Source organism: Giraffa tippelskirchi, chromosome 11, assembly GCF_054371585.1.
Source record: "Giraffa tippelskirchi isolate mGirTip1 chromosome 11, T2T-mGirTip1v1.2.pri, whole genome shotgun sequence".
Lineage (NCBI taxonomy): Eukaryota > Metazoa > Chordata > Mammalia > Artiodactyla > Giraffidae > Giraffa > Giraffa tippelskirchi.
In genome coordinates, this window is record NC_137285.1 from 913461 (window position 1) to 930782 (window position 17322).

Genomic DNA, 17322 nt, shown 5'->3' on the forward strand with positions numbered 1-17322 from the left:
TCAGCGCACGCTCTTGGCGGCGTCCGCAGCAACCAACAACTTGGGGTCGCCTGGGCAACTGCTGCAGGGGAGGCGTCCCTATTGGATGCAGCGGACAAGCGCCCCATCAGATTGGCCGATGCGCTGGAGGGCCCGCCCACATCCCCGGGCCGCACTCCACTGCAGTTCCTCGCAGTCCCGGCTCTGTGGCCGCGACCGCAGAGAGGGCGTAACCATGAGGGGTGCCCTCCAGGGGCCTGGGCGGAAGCAAAGCCAGGAGGAAGGGGCGGCGGCGGCCTCTGGGCGTCCTGCAGGGGTCCCGGACGCCAAGAAGGATTCGGATGCGGATTCAGACTCCGACCAGGAGAAAGAAGGTGCCTACCCGGAGGTGGGAAGGGGTGGGGTGGGGTGGATGGTAGGCAGGGGACCCCGTCCAGCAGAAGCGCACCCCTCCGTGGAGCTGGGGGCGGCTCCAGCCCTGTGCCTTCCCCCACCATGCTCCTGGCGGCATCAGTTCCATCATTAGAACAGGATTCCAGCATGAGGTTAAGAGGCAAACACCCCTCCCCCACCCCAAAACAGTGTAAGAAAGGCTGTCTCACCCCAGCCATCAGAAAAAAAGTAAACCACTGGAGGTAGGGAACTTAGAATTGCTTCAGTTTCCTCCCCCGTAAGAGGTTCACAAAGCCCTGCGGTCTGCAATCCAGTGGAAGAGACAGCACACACTACGGGGTCATGGGGGTGGGCGGGGAGGGGAGGGCCAGGACCAGCTACACAAGCGGACTGCACGTGGGGCCGCGGTCCCTGCCGGCACAGGGGAGATGCCTCCAGAGGGGAGACCAGGCTGCACAGTGGGGCCGGCCGGGAGGGAGCCACGTGAACCCCGTTTCCCATCAGGCACCTGCAGGCCGGGCAAGCTGAGCAAGGACACCCTCTACCTGAGGGCCTGCCGGGCCCACAGCGTTGTGCCCGCCTCCTGCTTTCTGCGCCAAGGGAACGCCCCAGAGCTCAGCCTGCGGCACCGTGGCCTGGGGCCCCAGGTACCCCGGGAGGGGCCCTCGGGCAGGCTTGGAGGGCAAGGACCTGTGAGACAGCAGCCTTGGGAGGGGGTCCCTTCCTGAGCCCAGCCCCCACACTCCCCAGCCCTGCTCGGGGTCCCAGGCATGTCCCAGCCCCCACACTCCCCAGCCCTGCTCGGGGTCCCAGGCATTTCCCAGCCCCCACACTGAGTGACAGGTGGGACTGGGGCTATGACAGACTTCAGTACAAGGACTGGGGGTCCTGCAGGGCCCCCCTAACTTGTTGGGGGGGTCAGGGAAGCTCCTGGGGAGACCGAGAAGGAGAAGCCTGGGCCTGTGGGAAGGAACTGAGCGGCCTGAGCCCTGCAGGCAGAGCCCAGGGGGAGTGCACCGCCGTGTTTGCGGCCCTGGGAAGGGCCAGGCCCTCAGGTCGCTCTCTGTCCCAGGGGGCCCAGGCTCTGGCCCATGCACTGACCTCCAATCCCTACATCAAGCGGCTGGACCTTCAGGACAACGGACTCTGTGGGGCCGGCGCAGAGGCGTTGGCGGGTGCTCTAAGGAGAAGCCGGAGCATCTGCGGTAGGTTCTGAGCCTGGGGTGGGGCTGGGCTACCCCACACAGGGCCTTCTCACCCCGCTCCCAGCTGCTGCTGTTGCTGGGGGGCGGGGCTTCATCACAGGGTGGGGAGGGTGGGGTGGAGTCAGGCCCTCTGTGGGGCACCCGGAGTCGGACCCTCCTCCACCGTCTTCTGCTGGCCAGCAACCCCTGCACGTGGTGGCCTCCCCCTGCCTGGATGCAGAGAGGCAGGGGGCAGATGGGCAGGGGCTGGGCAGGGCAAGAGGGGAGGGGCTGGATCCAGACGCCACCTCTGCCATGGAAGGGTGGGGAGACCCTGGGAAAGGAGCCATCCTTGCTGTGCCTCAGTTTTCAACCCTCAGCCCTTGGAGATGTGGGGACATACGCTCAGCAGAGTGCTCACAAAAGACCTCCACGCATGGCCACCTGGGCCGTCACTGCCAGCCCTGGGAAACGCGGCAGTGGGGCTTCCTCGGGCGGGCCACACGGCTGCCAGGCGAGAATCACCCACCGAGGGGGTGGGTGCATCTACATCACAGCCCCACAGAGTAGGCAGTGTTAGCCCCCCAACAAAGCTCCTGGACACACGGGCTGAGGACGGGGGTCTGGGGAGCTGCCTGGGGCTGCAGGGGACCCAGCCGATGGGGGGCAGACTCACCATCCACCCCAGGACAGTCCAGCCGCTAAGTGTCCCGTGCTGGGTCAGGCTGGGCAGGGGTGGGGGATGGAAGGGGGTGGGGCCTGGCTCTGGAGCCCGTCCCTGAGGAGTGGTTCTGGCCCCCAGATGTGGATCTGTCGGAGAACCGGCTGGGAGCGGAGGGAGCCCGGGCCATCTGTGCCGCCCTGGCGGTGAGCCCGACCATGCAGAGGGTGCAGCTGGCAGGGAACAGCCTGGAGGAGCAGGCAGCCCAGCACCTGGCTGAACTCCTGCTGGCCCACACGGGCCTGAAATCCCTGGACCTGAGCTACAACCAGCTGAATGACCAAGCAGGTACCATCCGGCCACCAGCCAGGGCCACCACGGTGGCGCTCATGTCCGTCTTCCCGGGGCAAGGTGGGCGGAGGTAGGCAGGACCACTCTGAGCATCCATGCCCGGCTCCTGTTCCCTGCACTGCCACCCCCACCCCAGGACTCTCAGTCCATTCCCCAGATATTTCTCTGTCCAGCACTGCCTGTGGGCCCTGACAGCCACTAGGGATCCAGCCACGAACTCAACAAAGCCCTTGCCCTCACGGAGGGCTTCCCAGATGCTACTAATGGTAAAGAACCTGCTTGCCAGTGCAGGAGATGCAAGAGACTTGGGTTCAATCCTTGGGTGATCCCCTGGAGGAGGACACAGCAATCCACTCCAGTATCCTTGCCTGGAGAATCCCATGGACAGGGGAGCCTGGCGGGCTACAGTCCATGGGGTCGCAAAGAGTCGGACACGACTGAAGCAAAGTAGCAAGCACGCCCTCAAGGAACACGTTAACAGGATTACCCTCCACAGTTACTGGTGCTACAAAAGAAGCGGGGCGGGATTCTAGAGGAGACTGGATCCCCCACTACTTTAGAGAGGTGACCACCGGGAGGACTCTGTGAGGAGGTGACGTTTAAGCTGAAGTGTGCAGGAGGAAGTCAGTCGTGGCAAGACCAGAGGGAGAGCATTTCAAGCAGAGGAGCCATTTCCCAGAGAGACAGACAGACACCAGGGTGGCTAGGCTAGTGAGCCAGGAGAGAGGGGCCCGGCGAGGGGCGGAGTGGCAGAGGAACTGCAGGACCCACATCAAGGCAGGGTGTGAGGACGTTGCTCCGAGTGCTGTGGGAGACGTCAGTGGGACTCCCCATCTCAGCACTTTCTCCCATGCCCCAGGGCCTTTGCATGGGCTGGCTGCCTTGCCAGGAACATACACTTCTACTTGCCTGTCCTCAACCACCCCAGTAAATTCTGAGAGTCATCTGGGGGCCTTCCCTGGCAGTCCAAGGGTTAAGACTCCACTTTCCCAATGCAGGGGCCTGGGTTTGATCCTTGGTCAGAGAAGTAGATCTCATATGCTTCAGCTAAGACCTAGTGCAGCCAAATAAAATTTTTAAAAACATTTTTTAAAACTTAAAAAAACAAAATCCCCTGGGACCCTGGATTAGGAATACAGATTCCGTGGCCCGGGACCTGCTGGGCCTCCGAAGCCTCTTGGGGAGCATGCCTGTACACCTGCATTGTAACAGCTGCCCCAGGGGATTCATCTGATCCAGAAAGTTTGGGAATCACTGCTCTGCCTGCCGAGCATGAGGGAATGGTGCTAGCCTCTCCGTGGGAGAATCAGTCCTAGAGTTCAACTGCGAGACAGTCTGCCTTCTAAGAAAACTGCTGTGGGAACAGGGAAATTAAAAGAGAAGCTCGTTTCAGACTTTCAACAAAGTAAGCCTAGGTGTCCCTCTGGGCCAGCACCAAACAGGCAGTGAGGTTGGAGAGGCTTGGGACGCGAGGCCCTTCGAAGGCTGCCCTTCGAAGGCTGCACGGCGCGTGGGGGTCTGCGGGCGGGCCTGCCTCCCTGACGGATCTCAGCCTCCCCACCTGACCCAAGGCCAGGGTAGCACCGACCTCGTGGGGTGGCTGCGGGGGTCGAGAAGAACACGCCCCGGGACCACAGAACGCTGATTCACGGCTGTAGGTCCCGCTCACCCTCCAGATGCTCAGCAGAGAAGGGGCTTCCCACCAAAGCAGGCGCCGCTGCCGTCTGCCTCTCCCAGCCCTGGACCTATCTGAGACCCTGCGGGCTGTCAGACCTGGTGCTGGACGCGGGGTGGGGGCCTGGACCTCAGGGAGGCGCCGGGAGTCCGCGCGGCCCCGCAGGGAGCTCTCCAGGGTGCTACCGCGTCTGCGGACCTGGCCGCTGAGCCTCCTGCGCTGTGCTGGGTGCCGGCACCATGGAGAGGGGCCAGGCAGGGAGGTCTAACGCTCAGAGCCCGGAAGGACGGACACAGAGCAGACGAGGGATCCGAGGTGGCGCGGCCCGGCCTGGCTGAGTAAGCAAGGCTTCCCGGGTGGGAATGAGGAGCTGTTCCCCAGGGAAATAGGGCGTCCGCCGAGGCACACGGGGGTGGGGGGAGCCAGGGCAGCCGGAGCTGAGAACCAGGAGCAGGTCAGACCCGCTGAGCCCTGACACAGCGGAGTGGGTGGGTGGGGCTTCTGCCCATCCTACATGTAAAACAGCTCTCAGGTTTCTTACCCAGCCAGCCCTGCTCTTCCCTTTTCTCTTTCTCTTTGTAATATTTACTTACTTATTTATTTGGAGAAGGGCATGGTGACCCACTCCAGTATTCTTGCCTGGAGAATCCCATGGACAGAGGAGCCTGGTGGGCTGCAGTCCATGCAGTTGCAGAGCGTCGGACACGACTGAGCGACTTTCACTTCACTACTTGCTTATGTGGCTGCGCTAGGTCAGTTGTGGCACGCAGCATCTTCAGGAGCAGCATGTGCTATCTAGTCTGGGCCCCCTGCTTTGGGAGCTCAGGAGTCTTAGCCACTGGACCACCAGGGAAGTCCTCTTTCCTTTGCTACACCGCTGCCTCCTCTACCACAGGCGAGTTGACCTTGTCGCCTCCTCTGTAGACGGTGGCACAAGCCACCCAACGGGTCCCCTGACCTCTGGTTTCCGCCCCCACCCACCATAGCCTTGCCTCTTCTTAAAGCGTCTCTCTACTGCCCATCACTCCTACCTCCCCTCACAGCCTTGCCCAGGGGGCCCAGCACCAGGCCTGTGTGCATTTCCACGAGCCCCAGGCTCCCTGTCCCCCCTTCTCCCCGCCACGTTCACTCTCCACGGCGCCCGCACAGGTGCATGGGGCGTGCCTTAATCTTCAAGGCTCTCTCCGCTTCCCTGGCCAACCCCCAGGCAGGGTCAGCCCCCACTCTGTCCCTACGCCTCCCTGTTTGTGGTTGGATAGCTCACATCCCACAAATGTGTGTTTATAGCTTCTCCATTAAACTTGAATGTCTTGAGGGCAGGGCAGGCCCACGTGGGGTTGGATGACCTGACACTCATGCGCAGCTGAGACCCTGGCCCACAGCGGGCATCGCTATCAGTTCTTGAAGGAATGATCGGAGTGAATAAGAAAGTCTGTCATGGTGTTTCTGAAGGGGAGACGCTTGGACCAGCCCTGGCAGAAAACACAGGACTCATGGAGCTCAACGTGAGCTGGAATCACCTGCGAGGCCCGGGAGCCATAGCCTTCGCCAGGGGACTGGAGGTACGAGGCCCCACCCGGCAAGCCCCTCCGGCCTGTCCTTCCAGGGCGGGTCTCCCAGGCCCCAGGCTCCCATCTCTTGTGGCTCTTCAGAAATGAGCTCTAGGGACTTCCCTGGCAGTCCAGTGGCTAAGACTGTGTGCTTTCACTTCAGGGGGCACAGGTTCAATTCCTGGTTGGGGAACTGAGATCCCACATTCCTCATGGTACAGTCAGAAAAAAGGAAGAAAGGATGCTTGGATCTTTGCAGCAGCGCTTAGAGGGTGTTTCTCCAGGTGCCGTCCGTTTCCCTGGCTCTGTTTAACGACGACAGTTTGCTATCCCTGCACCGACTCTCAGGGTGCCGAGTGAGAGGTCCACAGCTGGAGATGCACGCCTCCAGAAACGTCACGGACACTCGGGTGGGGGGGGACACCGTGCGGTCCAGTGACGCACATTCACCGCTGATCAGATGCTTGCCTGAGACCGCAGCCCTGGGCCCTGGGATCCTTGCACACACTCTCACATGCTCCACCTGCTCCCTGGTCCCAACGCCTGGGGAGTGGGGAGCACAGGGACCGGTGATGCCCCTGGGGGCAGCTGCCTCCACAGGGTCCTCCTCGGGGAATGGCAGCGCAGCCTTGCCCTCCCACAAGGCTGACCGGGGCCCTGCCCCACAAGCTGGGTACCCGTGGGCTCCCCGCTTCTCCCCATCACAGTCCTCCAGGCACATTTCATCCAACAGTCCTTCACTGGTGTCCTCTCTGGGCCCTGGGCTGCTCTGTGCCTTGGGGTCCCTGCCTGAGAGGGGTCCCCATCACTGTGTCTCTGGGGCCTGCTGCCCAGGGCAGACCGTTCAGTCCTGAGCTCACTCACATCCATGCCCACCCTCTGCACTCGTGTCTGGCCTTCCCACTCCACTGGTCACCACCACCCAAGCCCAGGGCTCTCCTGCAACCTCTGTGGCCTTCTGCTCCCAGTCCACACTCTGCTCCTCAGCCCTCCTGGGCTCGGAGGCTGGGGCCTGGCTTCCTCCACTGGCACGTGTGGTCCCACGGGGTTGCTCCTTTGTGTCCCAGGCAAACATCTTCCTGAGGGTCCTGGACATCTCGTACAATGGCTGTGGGGATTCTGGAGCCTCCGCAGTGGGGCAGGCGCTCAAGGCCAACAACGTGCTGGAGGAGCTCTACATGAGGTGAGAGCAGGGGCCCTGCCCCTGCCTCCGGCCCCCTGGCCCCCCAGGGACTGGGGCTCTTCCTGCTGCTGTTCTCTCAGGGCCGGAACCTGTCACAGGCCCCGGGCATGCTGCTCTGAGCCTCTCACTCAAGTTCATCCTTGCTACATGAAAGTGTTAGTTGCTCAAACGTGTCCAACTCTTTGCGACCCCATGGAGTGTAGCCTGCGCCAGGCTCCTCAGTCCATGGGATCCTCCAGGCAACAATACTGGAGTGGGTTGCTATGCCCTCCTCCAGGGGATCTTCCCGACCCAGGGATCGAACCTGGGTCTCCCGCATTGCAGGCAGATTCTTTACCATCTGAGGCACTAGGGAAGCCCATCCTTTGTACGTGGGGACTCGTAATTCCTACCGCGCGGCTGGGGGCTGGGAGGTGCAAACATGTGAACCTCTTCAGCAGAGCCGGTGCGGGTGGTGGCGCTCCACGCATGTTCCCCTCCCTTTCAGGTGGGGTCTGCGCTCTGTCCAGCGTGGCTGCTCCCCTAAGCCCAGGCAGGGTCCCAGGCCTCCTGGGGAAACCAGAGGGGAGGGAGGAGGTGGAGGCCAGGCAGGCCATGGGCTGTCCGCCACTGTCACAGGCATCTGCTTCACCCTACCCATCTTCCTCTCCCGATGGGGGAGATCTGGGGTCTGAGAAGTTAGAGGGAGGCGGGCCTGGCCTGGAGACAAAGTAGCCACGAGTGGTGCAGGGGCCTGGAGTTTGGGCCCATCGGGAGCAGAAGGAGGTGGGGAGGGAGCTGGCTGGCTGTCGTGGGGACAGAGATGGGGTGCGCGACGCCTGGGAGCACCTGCTGAGCGCTGAGGGCCAGGGAGCAGCAGCTGGTCTCCACCGGGGGGGTGGAGCTAGAGGGGAACAACCCTCTAGGCACATCTGCTGGGCCCTGAACACTGGAGACGCTGATGAAGCTTCTACACACTGGCCTGCCCAGGGCCCCTGGGGAGTGCTTGGAGGCTGGACCTGGGGGTTGCACCAGCAGCTCCAGCCGCGGCCCTGGAACAGTGTGGCTCTGCACAGCAGCCTGCAAGGCAGCACAAGGCACACGCCTTTCTGTTGCAGCAACAATCGCATCTCTGCGGCAGGAGCCCTGAGCCTGGGCCTGGGCCTGCGAGTCAACCAGACACTGAGGATTCTTGCTGTGAGTGCCAGCCTGATGGGGGAGGCCCCGGCACAGACCTGCCTGTGCCTGTCCACACAGCCCCCTCCCTGCCACATCTCACCCTAGTGGCTGTGGGCACATGGCGGAGGGGGTGCCCGGCTTGCTCCTGCAACCTCCTCATCCACTCACCCATCTCTGGCCTGGCCCACAAATTCCTTCGGACTGCCCCCAGGCCCAGCGGGCTTCCCCTCACCTGCCCCTAGCCTTGCTGGAACCTAGGGGCAATGCCGGTGTTCTGTCTCCAGTGGGGAGGATGTGGCTGACCACTGAGAGGAGAAGACAGTGAAGTGAGGCTAGAGCAGGCCCTCCAGGACCTCTGTGCCAGCTGCACGTGCTCCAAGGACAGCACCAGCAGTTCCGGGGACATCAGCCCCGCCTGGCCTTTGGGGGCACAGGAGCCCCCAGCAGCACCCACTTCCCCAGCCTGAGGCTCACTCTTGCCCCCGAGTAGAACCCAGATCTCTCTCTAAGCTCTGAGTCTCCATTTCTAGCCACCTGCCGGACGGTCCCCTAGATGAGAACAGGCGCACTGGATTCTGGGAGTCGAACCTGACCTCATCGTCCCCCTCTTAGGGCTGCCTCTAGGTGGGGGGGCTCCTTCCCCATGTCAGCTGGGGCCCAGTGCTGACCCCTCCCTCGTTCCACATCTTCCCCCCAGGGAGGGGGGGACGGGGCTGCCCGCTGCTCCTCCTCCCCTCCTGCTCACCTTTCTGGCCCTTCCTTCCTGCCTGCTATCAGGTGATCTTCCTAAACAGGAAACGGGTCTTTAAATCTGTCTGGAAAACTCCAAGCTTAGTCATTTGCTCATTCACAACACGTGGGTTCTGAATGAGGTCCGCCAGCCCCACCCTCCTCCCCACCTTGAGGCCCTTCACTCTCAGCCCAGTTCAGTTCAGTCACTCAGTCGTGTCTGACTCTTTCATGGACCGCAGCATGCCAGGCTTCTCTGTCCATCACCACCTCCTGGAGTTTGCTCAAACTCATGTCTGAGTTGGTGATGCCATCCAACCATCTCATCCTCTGTCGTCCCCTTCTCTTGCCGCCTTCAATCTTTCCCAGCATCAGGGTCTTTTCAAATGAATTGGCTCTTCCCATCAGTGGCCAAAGGACTGGAGCTTCAGCATCAGTCCTTCCAATGAATATTCAGGGTTGATTTCCTTTAGGACAGACTGGTTTGATCTCCTTACAGTCCAGGGGACTCTCAAGAGTCTTCTGCAACACCACACTTCAAAAGCATCAATTCTTTGGCGCTCACCTTTCTTTACGGTCCAACTCTCACATCCATAAATGACTACTGGAAAAACCATAGTTTTGACTAGATGGACTTTTGTTGGCAAAGTAATGTCTCTGCTTTTTAAAATGCTGTCTAGGTTGGTCATAGCTTTTCTTCCAAGGAGCATCTTTTAATTTCATGGCTGCAGTCACCATCCACAGTGATTTGGGAGCCCAAGAAAAGAAAGTCTGTCACTGTTTCCATTGTTTCCCCATCTATCTGCCAGGAAGTCATGGGATCAGATGCCATGATCTTCGTTTTCTGAATGTTGAGTTTTAAGCCAGCTTCCTCACTCTCCTCTCTCACTTTCATCAAGAGGCTCTTCAGTTCCTCTTCACTTTCTGCCATAAGGGAGGTGTCATCTGGATATGTGAGGTTATTGATATTTTTCCCAGCAGTCTTGATTCCAGCTTGTGCTTCATCCAGCCCAGCATTTCACATGATGTGCTCTGCATATAAGTTAAATAAGCAGGGTGACAATATACAGCCTTGATGTACTTCTTTCCCAATTTGGAACCAGTCTGTTGTCAAACAACAGGGAGGGAACACAGCCCCGGCCATCAACGGAAAATTGGATTGAAGATTTACTGAGCATGCCCCCACCCATCAGAACAAAACCCAGTTTCCCCCACAGTCAGTCCCTCCCATCAGGAAGCTTCCACAAGCCTCTTATCCTTATCCTTCAGAGGGCAGACAGAATGAAAAGCACAATCACAGGAAACCAATCAAACTTATCACATGGACCACAACCTTGTCGAACTCAAGAAACTATGAGCCATGCCATGTAGGACCACCCAAGATGGATGGGTCACAGTGGAAAGTTCTGACAAAACATGGTCCACTGCAGAAGGGAATGGCAAACCACTCAGTACTCTTGCCTTAAGAACCCTATGAACAGTATGAAAAGACGCTCAGCCCAAGCTGCTTGCAATTTCCCAGCCTCGCAATACAACCTCTCAGCCCTGCTTTGCTCCTGTGGCTCTTCTTGTTCGCATGCCCAGCTTCACCCACCGGGCCTGGAAAGCTCAGCTCGGGTGTTTCACCCCGTCCAGCCTTCAGTTCCCGGGGAGGGTCGGTGCAGGGGTCTCTCAGCACTCGCTAAACTGCATCGCTCTGTTTCCTCTCCTCCCTGCACCTTGAGCTCTTGAAGGGCAGGGTGTGTCTGACACAGCGTGGGTGCAGAGTGGGGGGCACAGCCAGTGTCCACTCCCTTCCGCTGTTTCCAGGTCCTAGCCCCACCGAAGGCACCACGTCCCAGGGAGGAGCCTTTTGAGCTGAGAGAGTGGGGCTGCCCAGAGCCACATCAACAAAGACGGGGGATCCCCCCCGCTGCCCTGGGCTCGGCGTCCCTCACCGAGGGCCGTGTGTGCCTCTCAGGTGTCCAGGAATCCCATGCGAAGCGAAGGCTGCTCCGGTGTGCTCAGGTCTGTCCAGGCTAACCCACACTCGGCACTGGAGCTTCTGGACTTTTCTGTGAGTTTCTCATAAACCGTGTCTCTGGCCCTCCCCACAGCCCTGGGAGGTGTGACTTCCTCCCTTTTAGACAGAAGGAAGTGGGGATTGGAGAGAGTATCTGGCACAGGTATATGGTGTGGCCACATCCAAGTTCCAACCCGATGCCACTGGGTTCCAGTCAGATGCCCCTCTGACTCCACTCCTGCCCGTGTGGGGTGTCATGGTGGTCTCACCTCGATTGGCGGAGAGAGAACAGGGGGCTCGGAGGCACCATGCTCACTGATGTTTGGATTTGCAGGTTCAGCTCTTGCAAGGCAGCCCCTCCTCCCAGCCTGTAGTGCATGTGAGTGGATCCTAGAGCTGGAGATTCACTTAGGGGCCGGCACGGGAGATGATACCCTTGTTTCACTCCATTTTGCCTTTAAAAGAATCTTTACTGGCAGTGTGGAGTCTTAGCCACTGGACCACCAGGGAAGTTCCAATTTTTCCTTTTAATGTAGGAAAAATATCACTCTTTTCTAAGGCAGTTAAACACAAATGAGAAAATCCCCAAATACGAATCATGAAGAGTCCAGTTACAAATCACTGCTTATTCTCCCTCTGATTTATTTCAACCTAGGCTTGAGTCAAAGCCTGTTTAGAGATGTGTTTACAGTTTCAATCCTTCAAACTTGGGACAAACTGATGCTCTGTGAGGCTCTTTGAGTCCTTGTGTGTGTGAGTAAAACAGTCAAGTTCTCAGAAAGTGATAACACCCTGCCTGGTGATGGCTTTCTCCTCAGGATATCCAGGTGAACAGAGAGTTTGATGACCTTGCCAGTTCAGTGAAGGTCATCCTTCCAGGGCTTTCCATAAAGACCACTTCCCGCAGAGTGGAGTACAAAAAAGAACTGCTGGCCATCTTCAGACCATCTGAATGACGATGTGTTGTGTGACTTCCTTCTCTCTTCCATGGGCCGCTTCAACTTCAAGGTGCCTTTCAACACGAGTGCACTGAGGCCCCATGTCGACCAGGTGGAAGTCCTACAGAGCCGGCCTTCATAGTGACTGAGACGTCAGTGCTAACTAGGGCCTTCCATTGCTCTCATTCAGGTCCCAAATTTGTACTCCTAGAGAAATGAAAACATATTCACACAAAAACTTGAACATACATATTCATGGCAGCATTATCCATGATATCCACAAAATGCAAATACCCAACTGATGAGTGGATAAATAGAACGTAGTGTACTTATACAATGGAATATTACTTGGTAATAAAAAAGGATGAAATTTGGGATGATGGAAATATTCTAAAATTGATTATGGTAACCACTGCACAATTTCAGTAACATACTAAAAGTATTTGAATTGTGTACTTTAAATAGATGAACTGTATGCTGTGAGAACCACCTCCTACAGTTGATTAAGAGTAAAAGGAAACAAAGTAGTGACACATGCGACAACATGGATGAACCGTTACCCTCAGGGAAAGAAGCTGATCATAAAAGACCACATATCGCACCACTTTAACTGGGTGACTTGTCCAATATGTAATTATATCTCAGACAAACTGCTGCCAAAAATATATATATATATATATATATATATATATATATACGTTGTTTAGTCTGCATTGGGAGAAATAAAATGTATATACTGGCAGGGAAAAAAAAGATACAAAACAAAACCCTGGCACATTAACAATGCTTATCTCTAGGTTGTCGCTTTATGGATTTTATTTCTTTTCTATTTTTTTGCATTTTCCACTCTTCACACTGAATATGTTACTTTTACAATCAAAAAATAAGTCGTACTTAAGACAAGGCCGGCATAACAGGCCTTGAGTCTTCTGCATTCTAGGCGCCTGAGGAAGGAGGGTCCCCCCCATACCCACGACGACGTCCTAACCTGAGAGAGTGCTCGGAGCCAGGAGGTGACGGAGGGTAACGGGAGCCAGGCCCCGCGGGATGAGCGCCCGTGAGGAGCCCCGGGAGCCTGCTCTCCCCGCTCCCATGCAGGGCAGCGCTCCTCGGCGACCCTCCGCCCCACAGGGCTGTGAGAGGACCTCACTCACGCGGGGCTGGGCCGAGAGCCGCAGGACGCTCCCCCGCTTCCCTGTAGAGCCTGCAAATAAGCAAGCCAGTCATTACACGAAGGCCCCGCGCCCTCCCCAATTAACGAGGAGGCCCTGGGCGGAGAACTGCGAGGTGAGGCGGCGTAGACCAGAGAAGGCCTGCTGCGCGTGGCGCGGGCCGGGAGGACGTGGCGGGTGCGCGGGGCGAGACTGAGGAGCCCGAATAAGGAGACGCAGCGCGCTCCGCCATCCCTGACACCGCAGCCTTCCCACCAAACCCACATCCAATCAGAATGCGCCGCAAACCGGAAGTCCCATGTGAATCAATCAGGAGCGGGATTCTAGACTCCGCCCCGCCCCACAACGCTCTGGACCAATGGGTATCGGCGGCGGCGGCGTGTGGTCCACGACGTGGGGAGCTCGTCCGAGGAGCGCGTGGCTGGGCGTCGGCACTTGAGCTGCGGCTTCGGCGAGAGCGGTTGGGGTTTGTGAAGCGGCGGCGGCGGTTGAGCTCATCATGGTACGGGAGGTGGGGCAGGCGGGGAGGCCTGGAGGCCGTGTTCCTGGTAGGGGGGTTGAGACCAAGGACGCTGGAGAAGCCCCGTGTGGGTTTCTGGTCCGAGTGGCGCGGCGACCCGAGCAGAGGCTGAGAAAGAGAAACTGCGAAGGCAGAGCCGTAGTTCCCAAGAGTACCGACGTCCGAGGGCCTCGGCGGCCAGAGCGCCTTAGCATGTGGCCCCAGGGCTCAGGGGAGGAAGGCAGTCCCGGGTCCAGTCCTGGGGGCGCGGACAGTGGGCAGTGTCGGGCTACGGAGGCTGGGGGTGGAGGGGGGCGCGTGCTTGGGAAGGAGGTAATCTGCCAAGAACCGGGGGCACAGGATTTGGTCTGCGGGAGCTTTCGGAGAGGAAATGGAGCCGGAGACAGGAATATTATTAACCAACCTTCAGTGATCCAGGCGAGGACGGCGGTGCGCTTGCCTTTCTGTGGACTGTGAGGAATGATTTCCCTGAGCGATTCCTTTCACTGTTAGTCAGTCAGGTGGACCTTGCCTCTACTGACCACGGAGCTCCCCAGCCGCACTTTGTAAATGAAGACATTGGGTCACAGAGCTGACCTGAACACACTGGGCCTGAGGAAGCAGAGTGGCACAGGCATTCTGTGAAATACAGCTGTTCTGGATTCAAAGCGAATACCATGCGTTTGAAAACCGTGTGGCTGGGTGGATTTCCAAGGCCTTCCCAGGGTGCTCTTAGAGTCTCCTCTGGAGGAGTGAGTGCCCTGTCACTGGAGAAGTTCTTTCCGGAGCCCAGTGCTTCCCTCCGGAATGAGGTGGGGGACTGCTGCCTCACGTTCATCTCTGAGATAATGGTGCTTGTGTGATAGAAAACAGGACCAAGCTCCTAGGACTGTAAGTTAGAATTTAGGGTGGGTGGCACACCTCAGATCTCACTTGATGATCTCTGTATTTGTTAGGATGGTGTGTCTAAAATCAGCCAGATGGTTAGGGAATGTAGAGTTACATTCCCAGCAGGAAATAGAGGGTACATTCAAAATATTTAATAGGTACTGTGAGTGCAATCTGTTAGAAGATAGAACTTATAAAGATACGAGCAGGGTTTAAGGAAACCACCAAAGGACAGTGCAATATCCCAGCACGTGTGACATTCTGGGAGCCATTAACTTCTAGGCTTCAAGGAGTGAGGGGCGGGAGCCCTTACAAGGAGCCGGCGGTGGGTTTCTGATGACTGCTGACTGCCCACAGCCTGTGCCCTTGAAAAGGAACCCAAGACAGCCTGGTGGGGAGGGAGCCAGGAGCAAGCACCTTGACCACACCTTCCTCTAACCTCCATCTCTTGCTGCTGACTGACATGGGCTAACGCAACCAGAAGCTAGGGGGCACAGGTCAGCCTGGAACACAGAGCTGGACAGAGAACAGAGGGTAGACCTAGAGGGGCAGGTGGAACACTGACTGAGGCCCCACCCACTCTTCCTTTCCCAGCTCCATTACCGCTTATCCTTTGGTCAGGACACGATCAAAATTGCTGTATTCTTCAGAGAACCTCTGTGACCAGCCATAACATGGAGTTTGTTATGGACATTGTATGGCTTCTAAGTTTTAAAGTAACTGAACTTACGTATGGTAGCAAACACGTAGCTCTGGGGCTAACTCTGGCACTATCAGCTCAGCTGCTTCGGAGCAAGCCAGTTTTCACAGGGTTAAAAGGTTCACATAAGGGTCCTGGAAAACAAGGTTTGAGAAAGCCTGAGACACTCTGAGGCACATACAAACATTGCGTTACATCTGTATGCAACGCAGAGACCACTGCCTTGTCGCCGGGGCCTCACTCCTCTGCTCGCTTCCAGCGCGAGTGCATCTCCATCCACGTGGGGCAGGCGGGCGTCCAGATCGGCAACGCCTGCTGGGAGCTGTACTGCCTCGAGCATGGGATTCAGCCCGACGGCCAGATGCCCAGCGACAAGACCATCGGCGGCGGGGATGACTCCTTCAACACGTTCTTCAGCGAGACCGGGGCCGGCAAGCACGTGCCCAGGGCCGTGTTCGTGGACCTGGAGCCCACCGTGGTCGGTAGGTACCCTCACATTTGGCAAGGGAAGCCCAGAGCCTTCGCTGGGTGCCTCCAGCTCAGAAGCCCGAGGTAGTTTCCGAGGGGAGCGGCCACCCAGGAGATGACAGGCAGTCACCCCGGAGCCCGTGAGACCCAGGCCACAGAGGGTGCCCGGGGCAGTCAGGCTGACATCCGTCCAGGGCGGCAGGGCCGTCCCAGTGATGCCCGGGGTGGAGCGGCGGGTGTGGGCGAGATGCGCGCACAGAACCACCTGGGCGCTCCCGTCCTTGGGGAACCGGCCACGCCGGGGCTTGCTCCCCGGGTTGACTGGACCCTCCCGGAGCCGGAAGTGGCAGCTGGGCCGTGTCTGTCTCGGAGATTCTCCTGGGGACCTGAGCCCTGGCCTGGGAGGAGCGGCGCGGGCCTGCAGACGGCAGGGTCCCGGCCCGGCCGTGAGGGTGAGGCCGGCGTCCTCCAAGCCCGGCCGCTGTCCCCCCGCAGACGAGGTGCGCACGGGGACCTACAGGCAGCTCTTCCACCCGGAGCAGCTGATCACCGGGAAGGAAGACGCGGCCAATAACTACGCCCGCGGCCATTACACCATCGGCAAGGAGATCGTCGACCTGGTCCTGGACCGGATCCGCAAACTGGTGAGCGGGGCCCGGGGCGGCCCCCCGGCCGGGAGGGGAGGCCCGGGCTCTCGGCGGCTCGCGCGGGCCGCACTCACGCCTCCCCCTCCCGCAGGCGGACCTGTGCACGGGCCTGCAGGGCTTCCTCATCTTCCACAGCTTCGGGGGCGGCACCGGCTCGGGCTTCGCGTCGCTGCTCATGGAGCGGCTCTCCGTGGACTACGGCAAGAAGTCCAAGCTGGAGTTCGCCATCTACCCGGCCCCCCAGGTCTCCACGGCCGTGGTGGAGCCCTACAACTCCATCCTGACCACGCACACGACCCTGGAGCACTCGGACTGCGCCTTCATGGTGGACAACGAGGCCATCTACGACATCTGCCGGCGCAACCTGGACATCGAGCGGCCCACCTACACCAACCTCAACCGGCTCATCGGGCAGATCGTGTCCTCCATCACGGCCTCCCTGCGCTTCGACGGCGCCCTCAACGTGGACCTGACCGAGTTCCAGACCAACCTGGTGCCCTACCCCCGCATCCACTTCCCCCTGGCCACGTACGCCCCGGTCATCTCGGCCGAGAAGGCCTACCACGAGCAGCTGTCCGTGGCCGAGATCACCAACGCCTGCTTCGAGCCGGCCAACCAGATGGTCAAGTGTGACCCTCGCCACGGCAAGTACATGGCCTGCTGCATGCTGTACCGGGGGGACGTGGTCCCCAAAGACGTCAACGCGGCCATCGCCACCATCAAGACCAAGCGCACCATCCAGTTTGTGGACTGGTGCCCGACTGGGTTCAAGGTAGGCTGGGCGGGAGCGCGTGCAGCTTCCGGCCCGGGGCCGGCCCTGGGGCGGGGTGCTGACCTGACGCGGGGGCTGCCGGGAGAACAAGGGTACTAGTCAATGTGCTGGAGGCCTTGATCTCGATCAGTACTTGATGTGCCTTCTTACAACCAACCCATAATGCTCGTGGGCTAATATTACTAATATCTTACACTTCAGAGACAGAGGCTGAGACAGCTTGTAGAACCTAACAGCCTCAGGGTCAGCGAGGGAAGGAGGGAGCTTTCAGAGACCTCTGACTGCAGGCCTGTCCGTCCTCACGTTTCCCCGCTGCTCGCCCAAGAACCTTGTCAGAGTCTGTGGTATCGTTCTGGGATAGAAATGATGGTTT

The 17322-nt window shown here is 58.9% G+C and overlaps 2 protein-coding genes and 1 long non-coding RNA gene across 7 annotated transcripts in view; 2 read left to right on the forward strand and 1 right to left on the reverse strand.

The window, feature by feature from the left end:
• The first annotated feature begins 159 nt into the window (after positions 1-159).
• On the forward strand, positions 160-12189 carry LRRC74B (leucine rich repeat containing 74B). Of its 5 annotated transcripts, none has more exons than XM_081541988.1 (9): positions 160-353; positions 877-1019; positions 1493-1577; positions 2359-2565; positions 5696-5805; positions 6861-6976; positions 8074-8152; positions 10673-10919; positions 11684-12189. In XM_081541988.1, exons 1-8 carry the CDS (start codon positions 215-217, stop codon positions 10883-10885), a joined length of 1092 nt encoding a protein of 363 aa, XP_081398114.1. In that variant the 5' UTR covers positions 160-214; the 3' UTR covers positions 10886-10919; positions 11684-12189. The 5 variants fall into 5 exon arrangements, 4 of the variants coding, with proteins under 4 accessions (XP_081398114.1, XP_081398113.1, XP_081398112.1 ...); XM_081541987.1 differs by having other exon boundaries at positions 165-353; positions 1445-1577; XM_081541986.1 differs by having other exon boundaries at positions 165-353; positions 1445-1577; positions 10824-10919.
• Positions 8947-17322, reverse strand: part of LOC145526441 (uncharacterized) — a 10957-nt gene continuing 2581 nt past the window's right edge. The window contains exons 2-3 of the long non-coding RNA XR_014068895.1: positions 12792-13007; positions 8947-12010 (exon numbers count right to left, since the gene is read on the reverse strand). This is a non-coding gene — a long non-coding RNA (uncharacterized LOC145526441). The remainder of the gene's footprint in view (positions 12011-12791; positions 13008-17322) is intronic.
• The window catches only part of LOC145526437 (tubulin alpha-3 chain), a 5760-nt gene continuing 1843 nt past the window's right edge, over positions 13406-17322 (forward strand). The window contains exons 1-4 of the mRNA XM_081541985.1: positions 13406-13477; positions 15322-15544; positions 16026-16174; positions 16269-16949. Coding sequence (XP_081398111.1) covers positions 13475-13477; positions 15322-15544; positions 16026-16174; positions 16269-16949 — 1056 coding nt within the window. The 5' untranslated portion in view covers positions 13406-13474. The remainder of the gene's footprint in view (positions 13478-15321; positions 15545-16025; positions 16175-16268; positions 16950-17322) is intronic.